Here is a 9609-nt window from a genome sequence, read left to right as displayed (position 1 = left end):
TTCAAATATTATGAATATGAATAATAAGAATATTGAAAATATTCACTTTTGCTAACAAGTGTCCAAACATTTGTGCAACATAAGAAATAAACATAATTTCGATTAAAATTCATGAAACTAGTAATACATAATCCCAATGGATAACTATAAAATAAATTAATCCTTCTATAAAATAAATTAATCTATGCAATGTTAATTTGAAATCTCTAAAGAATTAGTAACACAACGAATACTGCTGTAAATTGACAAATGATCCCAAACTTTCAACCAATATTCTATTTACTGTATCTCGAAGTAACAAAGAGCTACTTGCTATTAAACTAAACTTACTATACAACAGCATTTCGTATCACTGAAGTATAATTGCTCTCGGTTAATTTCCTGTTGTTACGTTTGATCGAAAACATTGTTCCAGCGGCCGAGTGTCTACTTAGCTCAAGACTAAGAAGTGCACAGTGATTTATAGACTGTAGGAACTTGAATACACTTAGAGTACTTCACGTACAACGAACACTGTCCAGAATGATTCACATTTTGGAGCATTTGCCAGTCGTTGAAAACGCTGGTTCATTTTTACAGCAGAGAACCTGATTCCCAGCAGGTAGGATATATCTGGGAAAAACCAGCAGACCTCAAGAAATTGGAGAAGTAATTCAATTCGAGGAAGGATCTTTCAATAGCGTTGCCATTTAATATTTACATTTCGAAATTTCTCACGTGAACCTGAAAAGCCCGATTCAAAAGCTCGGATAAACTTTCCAGTACACACTCCTACGGTATTAAAAAGTTTTCGAGAGAGTGCACACACTATCGTGAAACTAAACTAAAGGCAATTCTAAAATATAATTACTTTTAGCCAGCCCTCGTTGTTAACCTACAAATAATTATATTGTCCGAAGCACAACCGGATTCTAAACACAACTGATTTACAGCGACTTTGGAATTTAGAGGAATTTTCACTTAGAAAATTTCTTAAACGAATCATTCTATATAATTATTGGACGGTGTAATTAATTTCCTTGTGAAAAATAAACCAGCAAGTAACTCACCCGAGTGTTAGAAATTCTAACGATATATTTTTCACCTATACGATATTATATTGAAGAACAAAATTAATCAATTCAAATCTAAAATACGAGCTTAAATAAGAAAAGAAAAGAAGGTAACAGACAGTTAACCGAAAGTATCAGCTTCTTCTTTTTCCAAAGAAAAAAACCGTTTCACCTAACAGAATCAACCACCATAGAATTCCATCTTTTTCTACCACGAGCAACAGTAACTATGATTTTCTAACGGAGTAAACCAACCTGATACAGAAAAAAACCAATTTCTCGAGGTCAATGGTTTCTAACACAATTACAGAAACTCCTCGAAATCTGGTCTGATAAAATCAAACCGCTATCGAATTCCTATACCTCTTATTCCGCGGACAACAATAACCGTAATCTGTGCAACGGGGTAAAAACCGAACTGATACAAAAAGGAAGAAGAGAGAGAAAAAAACCGATCCCACGATTCCGGCACTGTCCGCTTCCTGTGCGCGCGAGGACGTGCATTGTTATCGAGAAAAATGTAATTCAGTGATGTCCCAGCAGGTAAAAAAAGAAAGAAAGAAGGATGAATGGTTCGGGTTGAATAGGCAAGTGAAGGTTTGTGAAGTGTAAGCAAGAAAAAGGAAGATTTCTCTCTATTTCTATACAGGGCCGCGTTTGTACCTTTCCCAGGCCCTGGACGCAACATCGTCGACGTCGATCTATCGACGACTGACGGACCTTCGTCAATTTCGTGTTTCCCTTTTTCAGCGACCTCTTATTTTTATTATATACGTACTTTAATTACTTTTATGCAATTTATTGCAAGTTGGACCAGGTACAGGATCAACTGTATACCTGGTGAAAATTGTTTTTGATAGTAAAACGATAAAATTGCACATTATTAGCATTTATTACGAAAGACAGTCACACTGACTGACGTTATAGTTACAAACTATTAAAAACAAATTAAATTTCGGAAGATAGTAACAGTTAAATTTAGGTTAGGTTATATTTTTCTAACCTAACGATCTGCGTTTAGGTTAGGTTCGGTAGTAAATCTTAAGATTTGTCGATTAATTTTGGTAAAAGCACGAAATAAGTATTAGTTTCATAATATTTCGGACTTATACCGACATTGGTCGATAAATGTTAAAATTTCCCCGTAAATCTTCCTTCTCGTAAGAATAACGCGCCTTACGGTAAATGCGACCATGTTTCTGTAGTAAATTTTCGCCCTTCCACGTGTGCACCGTCCTACCTGCTACACATTTTCTGTCGTTTACTTTCCAAGCTGGAAGAAAAACTGACGACGGCACAGCTGCAAAGTGAAGAATACCATCGCTATGATCGTAAATACGCTTCACGCCGTGTTCGACTTAATGCTCGATTCAACTGTAATTGCAACTACGATTGCTCCTCTTTCGATCGACGTTTCCTCGCGGCAGAAAAGCCAATTTGCCGCCGTTTAGAAACGGGATATTTCATTTCCATAGAAGAAGTAATAATTCTATACCCGAGATACAGTAACGTAAACTCTTCAAGATCGAAAGGCAAATTTCCACGAAGAGAAAATAGAAAACCTCGGACTGACTGTCGAAAATAGTGTGAAATATAGTTTATTTAGCCGCTAATAACCAAACAGTTGATACAACTTAAATCACTATATATACAAAAAAGAAGTAATTCTACTCTGATCTATAAACAAAGTTCTTTGTCTTTTTCTCTCTTGTATCTATTTCCGTGTCAGGTTGCAATTGGAGAGGAAAAGTGGATTATTTAATCAGATATTACGGTTCCACTTATCTGTTTATCGAGAGGCACGAGACTGCATTCGCGATCGTTATTTAAAAGTAGTCTAATCGGTGACGATGAATCATCCGATCGAAGGACAATTCGATATTCAAACTGCATCATCGATAGTTTAATAAACTATACATATCGTTTGCGGTAACTGTTAGAGAGAACAAACAATGAGTAAACCCCTGCTGAGAAATAGCTACTCGCGTTACGAGCGCGATTCGATGATAATTGATCGCACACGTTGCTGCAGCTTCTCGTCATCTATAGACCGAGCTGTCGATATTCGATGAGAAAACATTTTTCTTCTTAGTTTTAGAAGTTGGACGGAGGTAATGGCGCTAAAGAACCGCTTAAGTTTCTCGAAGTTTCTGAAGTTTCTTGCGTCGAGTGATTAATTTTTGAAAGGTGACGAGGAGTATGAAAGTTTGACTTAAGAAGATTGGCAACTTTTTTTTTAGTTATATGCTATCTTATAGTGGTGATATTTTTTTCAATAAATATAGATATTTCGTTTAACGATAAATTAGAGAAATTTTTGGAATAAATTTAAATACAATTTTGAATGATGTTCGAAGGAGGGTGAAAGTTACTTTGGCTTCGATTAAAACCAGTCTAGTCTATTTTGTATAATGTTAATTGTACAATTATCATAAATTGTAAATTGTGCAAGTGGATTTACGGATCGTTTAGCGATTAAAATTGAGAAATTAAAATGTGAGATCACACCGAAATCATTGCTGGTAAAAGTATGCAATCTTCAACCGCGACGATTTAAGCCCATAATTATTACTTTCACTTTTACACGAGTAAAGCGTTACGGTGTGTTTCGATCCATTATCGGAAAGTTTGAAAAACTTCCTCGATTATATTCCACACCCCTAATTATCGGTATAAAAATAAAATTCGAGATAAATCAGTGTTATCCTTTCACTCGGGTATCGTCTTGAACGAAAAAAAATTTCGCGAGCGAAATTTTATTCGACGAAGGTTAACCTTAAAATTTTCTGAATGATGAATCTTTAAAAAATTTATCGCAGCTTTAAACTTTCCCCTAAGAATTTATCTGCAATATTAACAATGTACTTATTCATAACACGGACAGTTCTTTCTTCGAGCAAAAATGCTGCAGAACTACTATTATACGATCAGACGATCTAGTTTCCCGCGATAATTTTGATAAGGTTCATTCCCTAGAGTGGGCGTTAGACTACTTGAAACAATTACACAACTATTCACTCCAGAAACTTTATCGTTCAACAGAAATTATTCAATATTCCATTGTTTTTTCTATAATCAGCTAAATATCTAACATAATTTCATCACTTGAAACATCTCTTCCTTTATTCTCAGGAGAAAGAAGAAATAATACGATAATATAAATTTCGATATAAAATTTTCTCACATATTAAAAAAGTTAATACATTTTACATCTTAAAGTTAACAAAAACACCATGTGTAATTTCTTTCTATACTCCTTTCATTAATATTAATTCCAACTATAAATAGACTGACATAACCTTAATGACATTCTATAAAATATAAAGCTTCTATAAATTATTATTGCTCTCGCAAATACTTCTACGACTATTATTAGTATATGAATGATAGTACTTCTCTAATGAAAATGAACCGTCATATCGTAAAAATAAATTGTGTACAGATCGTATAATTGGTTTATTCGATGAATCACAGAATTATCGACGAAATATTCTAATCAAAAAGATCGCAGGTTACCTGTCTATTCCCAAAAGAGGAGCGAATCCAAGCGCGGTTTACGCGCGTGGAGAACGAGGCTTGAATTTTGTCGACCACGCGAAAAAGGACAAAGGCCGGGCTTTTATTTGCGACAAAGCGGTACGCGCGGCCCACACACGCCACTGCTTAGACTACCTACGTTATACAACGATAAAAATTATTTGCACGAACGACAATGTCGCATGAGAACGCACAGACTGTATGTATCCTCGTTTGCACAGCCTACGTTAACATTTTTCGCGATAGTTAATGCGATTATGGGTAAATTTTCTATTAAAAGGGAAACAGGCGCCATTTCATTGATTCTAATAACTTTAAATAACGATAACAGATGAATTTATCATTTTGTAGTGCATTATTTATGGTAATACGTATTTGAATCTAGGAAATTTTTTTCGATCCATCTTATTTCGTGGATTTGTTGCGACTTTCTTTTTAGCTATCTATCTAGTGAAATATAGTTCATGACATGAGTTGGCGCCTTAATAAAGTTTGTGGTATGAAAGAATATTTGAAAAATGTTACGATTGTGTAATACGCGTAACTATTAACAAACAGTTGCAATTGCAGTTTTAAGAGAAATATGAAGCGCACCATGTATACCGCCATGGGATGAAAGATAAAACCGAGGCTTGTTTAGTTGCTAAACAGAAGTTCTTTCACTCTCGCGGCTGTCCTTCGAAGACAGTCAATACCGATAGATCGAGTGTCTCGATCATTGTGCGCAGGACGTGTGAATGCACTTTGTTCCATGGAAAAATAAATACAGTTTTGCCCCGAGTCTACCTTCCGCGAATATAATTATAGTCTATGGTATTGACGACGTCGATCATAATATAGTCATTACGGAAATCCTGATATTACTCGAATTGAATTAGCTTAAGCAGAAGAACATCTCAACTGACATAGAAGCCTGTTTTAAGTCATGAATATCGGTCGTTATGTAAGGTAGAATCGGATTTAAAGAATTATTTACTTAAAGTATCATGTAAGAATTTCAAATACGTCGAAAAATAATTACATATAAAAATAATGCGTTCCCCGTAAGAAAAATGATCAAAATCATATGTATGACAGTAAGTACAATTTTCTTGGGGTAACGTTAAAAGTTTTCATAGGATGTTTTAAGAAAAGTAATAAATAATAATTGTTAAATATATCGAATTTTACTCACAATTCGATCCCAATCTGCAAAATTCGATCTCAATAATCGGTGTTCGGTGTTGCAAAAAGGTTGCAAGGAAGAATATTCGAAACTTTCATGAGAGAAACATACGGAAATGATCGCGTCCAACGACGACATGGCTGACTTGTCGTCAGCTGACAGATAAGTGATTACATGATTTCCGACGCATTCCGATATTTATCGTAATCTAAGACGTTTATAATTACGTACCTATTTTCATTACGTAGAATCGTATATACCGTGATAACTCTACGAACCTGTCCTTTTAATATTAAGCAGTGTGAAATTTAACATCGTCAAATAAACATCGAATATTTTTGCGACGTAAGAATTAGCTACACATCCGTTCCTCTTCCATTACTTAAGTAACCGTGTGCAATAAATAAAAAGTTTTTGCATGTTTGTTATCTACAAGCTATACTGTAACATAACAATTCATTCTCTTTGTTTATTGTATGTTTACTTAAGAAACTGTGCATAAAGATCAAATCTACACCTGCGTTCGAAGATTTCTATGACCGCTACACATTCCTAATCGTTATGTTATCCTTGACATATTACAGTACGTCTCTTAGGTTCTGTACAATCGCGATGTAAACAAAGAACGCCGCATTCGATTACGCGAATGCTGCTGTCCAAAACCGATCGAATGTTTCGTAAGTAACTGAAGGGCGAATCAAAGAAATTCAGTGTCTCGCATAGCGTTTGCATGTTAATTCATAATAACATGTACGTCAAGAGTGTCCGTCTCTATTCTCCTTTCTCTCTCCCTCATCTACTCTACCAGAACAGAAGAAGGTTCTGTGTAAATTCGATTGGCGCAGCAAGTAATCGAATTCCAGACAACGATGAAGTCGGCGCGAACGATTCAACTATCTATTTTGAACTAGTTGGAAAAGCGTAGAACGCATTGAGTACCGAACCGAAGGGGGCGCGGTCGTAAATGCAGAGAGAAAGAGGGGAAGAGGAGAAAGAGAGACGACGAGAAAGAGTTGTCGTGTGTGCCTTTTGTGTACGAGCTTGTGTGCATATACGTACGTGTGCATGTACACGAAGGGCCGCTCTGCGTGCACCACCAATCAAATGTCGAGTCACTGCACTTTTTTTCTGCTGCCCTTTTTACTCTTTGCTGTTCGATTGTGCACCATATCACGCCGATTCGACACTATTCACATTTTCCGTACGACTGACGAACGTCGCGCGACTCATTGCCCACCCATCATTGGCAACTTGTGTTCGCTTCAACTGTCCTTCTTCGACTGCACGTCAAACACCGTACCGCGACTGAACACCGAGTGCGGCTGAGTGAAATTCTCCACCACAGGAGGGACTGGAAAATCCTCTTAGCTCATCCTGTGTGATACGCGTTTTCCGTCGTCAGATGGCGCCATGTTCACGCGCAACTTGTGCCATCTTTCGATTTCGGCCAAATTGAAATTACTTTAATAAAATACTTCTGTTTTCTATTACCATCGCTATTGTTTTAATTGTATTTTTATTAGTTTTTATCATTTCTTTGTATGTAAATTGTATTTCATGGTACACGTTGTCGTATAAATTTGAATATGTTTCGTGTAGCATTGTGTGTAAGGTTATAAAGGTTCACAATTTTATTCGAAAAAGAGATTTTTGTAATGTTTTTATAATGTCTATAATAGTTAATTGTTCATTTAACAATATTTAAATAACTATTAAAGGATATGTGCATAGGATAAAAGAGTGCATAATTCTTTAGTATTCATAGTAATATTCATACTTCAAAGGAACATTTCTCTTATCGTTGTATATAAACAAAATTGAGATCCTCTGATACATTCAGGATTACTCACAGATGAATAAAATGTCATCGTGAAATCAAAATATTGGTTTGTATTTTAACTGCATAATTTGAAGTGAAAATGCCGAAAGTAGTTTCAAGAAGTATAATATGTTCCGATACCAAGGATCAAGAAGAATATAGCGAAGAGAAACCGTTGCATATTTATTACTGCTTATGTGGGCAGATGACATTGATTTTAGGTTAGATTCAATTGCAATTAGAATTACATTTTTGTTTTATTCTCATGAAAATCATGAGTAAAAGTACATAAATAATATTCTAACATATTATTACAGATTGTGCCATAGAAAAATTGCCTCTGAGAAAAAGAGATGGTGCGCGAGTTATCGATGGAAGTAAACATGCTCACAAAATGACTTGTGAACAAGATGAAGTTGTATATTTAAAACGTTCTGAAGGCATAGAAAAACAATATCGTCAAAAATGTAAAAAGTATGACATTCTTTGTTTTATTTATAAACATATTTCTATTACTTCTTGTCTAAATGTTTAAAAATAATTCTGAAAATTAAAGAGTTCAATTCTTGGTATTTACACTATAAATCATTTCTGCAAGTTGCAATGTAAAATATTAATTATAATTTGTATGTATACTTTTACAGATGTGGTCTCTTTCTTTATTACAAACATGATCAAGCAACAAATATTGTATTTATTGTAAAAGGTGCAGTAATTAAAAGTTCTGGTGAAGGTCCAATGACAGATATATATAATCAAGTAGCTATTGAAAAACCCAAGAAAATAATGGTAACCAAACACACAAAAAATATGGGAAAATTCAGTTCTGTTACTGTTTCTACAATTGATGAAGAAGAAGATGAAATTGAAGCAGTAAGTTATATATTTGTATATTATATTTGCAATCTTTATGTATTAATTAAGTTTCCCAAGAAATAAAATAAAGCATATTATTATTATTATGTACAAAAGCTGCTACTGTGTTAAAAAAATTTGTAATTCTTATTAAAAGAAATAGAAGAAATTATAAAATGCTACAAAGAATAGCTATATTAAATTCTAATATTGTGCATAATTAAAATGCAATACTACACTATAAACTTAATACTTAAGTACAAGAAATTTGTTTAAGATCTTATATATGAATTTGTACTTTTTTTTTCCTTCAAAATATGTATTTTATATTTACAGAGAGAGGTTGCTGATTCATATGCTAACAATGCGCGAATAATAGAAAAACAATTAGAGAGGAAAGGAATGAATAAACGCAAAGCTATGCCTCCCCCTGAAGCAGATCCAAAGAGAGCAAGACCTCGGGGAACGTTATTAGATGTATGAAATTTAGTTGTATTATTGTCATATATTTAAGCTAAACATGATTATATGTAAAAAAAAATCGGAATTAAAACGTTATATAAATTTTATAGAAATTTAAACTTATTTTTTGATATCATACTAAAACTTCTTCAAAAGTGATGTCTTAAAAAATTAAACCATTCTTTAACATTATATCGAGTTATTTATTAACATTACATAAAAGTAAATATTTAAAATATATAAATGACTAGATACAAATATTGCATAGAAATGTACATTGCAAAATAGAGATATAAATTTAATAAATAAATACAATAACTACATATAATTCATTAATAAGGATCATTGGAGGGTAAACGGAGTTCTACTTACAATAAGAATTAGTTGGTAAGATGGCAACATTAAATGGTAAGAAAGAATTACTTTACATATACTGCAACTAGTAAAATTAGTAAATAACTCTACGAAAAAATTTTGGGTGATATGGCTCTTTAATGTGGAAGAAAGAAAGATCTATCTAAATATATTGTATAACTGGCCATGTTACATCTACATTCTATGAATATGCAGTGTGTAATACTATGTCATATTAATGCGCACATTGGTTGAAAACTGGGTGGGACATTAAGCTAGCTGCATTTGTGATCGAAAGTGATAGTTTTTACCGACATCCTAGTTGCGTAATATTTTAATTGAATTTTAAATATTTTCAAGTTTCT

The 9609-nt window shown here is 33.7% G+C and overlaps 2 protein-coding genes across 2 annotated transcripts in view; one reads left to right on the top strand and one right to left on the bottom strand.

Annotated features, from left to right (window-relative positions):
- Positions 1 to 7085, bottom strand: part of LOC108570493 (protein-methionine sulfoxide oxidase Mical) — a 75631-nt gene extending 68546 nt beyond the window's left edge. The window contains 1 exon segment of the mRNA XM_017932358.1: positions 6814 to 7085. The gene's annotated coding sequence lies outside the window, so the exon portion shown is untranslated.
- Positions 7086 to 7673: 588 nt separating this feature from the next.
- LOC108570475 (UPF0428 protein CXorf56 homolog) lies at positions 7674 to 8911 on the top strand. Its single transcript, XM_017932341.1, has 4 exons — positions 7674 to 7794; positions 7891 to 8047; positions 8218 to 8446; positions 8765 to 8911. Exons 1-4 carry the CDS (start codon positions 7674 to 7676, stop codon positions 8909 to 8911), a joined length of 654 nt encoding a protein of 217 aa, XP_017787830.1.
- Positions 8912 to 9609: the final 698 nt, after the last annotated feature.

This window comes from Habropoda laboriosa, unplaced genomic scaffold (genome assembly GCF_001263275.1).
Source record: "Habropoda laboriosa isolate 0110345459 unplaced genomic scaffold, ASM126327v1 scaffold84, whole genome shotgun sequence".
Lineage (NCBI taxonomy): Eukaryota > Metazoa > Arthropoda > Insecta > Hymenoptera > Apidae > Habropoda > Habropoda laboriosa.
Note: the sequence above shows the minus strand (reverse complement) of the source record. Positions and strands in the feature narration are given on the sequence as shown.

Coding starts and splice junctions, on each gene's coding strand:
- LOC108570475 (XM_017932341.1), top strand. CDS start 7,674: ATGCCGAAAGTAGTTTCAAGAAGTATAATATGTTCCGATACCAAGGAT. Junction 8,048..8,217: donor TATCGTCAAAAATGTAAAAA/GTATGACATTCT, acceptor ATACTTTTACAG/ATGTGGTCTCTTTCTTTATT. Junction 8,447..8,764: donor AAGAAGATGAAATTGAAGCA/GTAAGTTATATA, acceptor TTATATTTACAG/AGAGAGGTTGCTGATTCATA.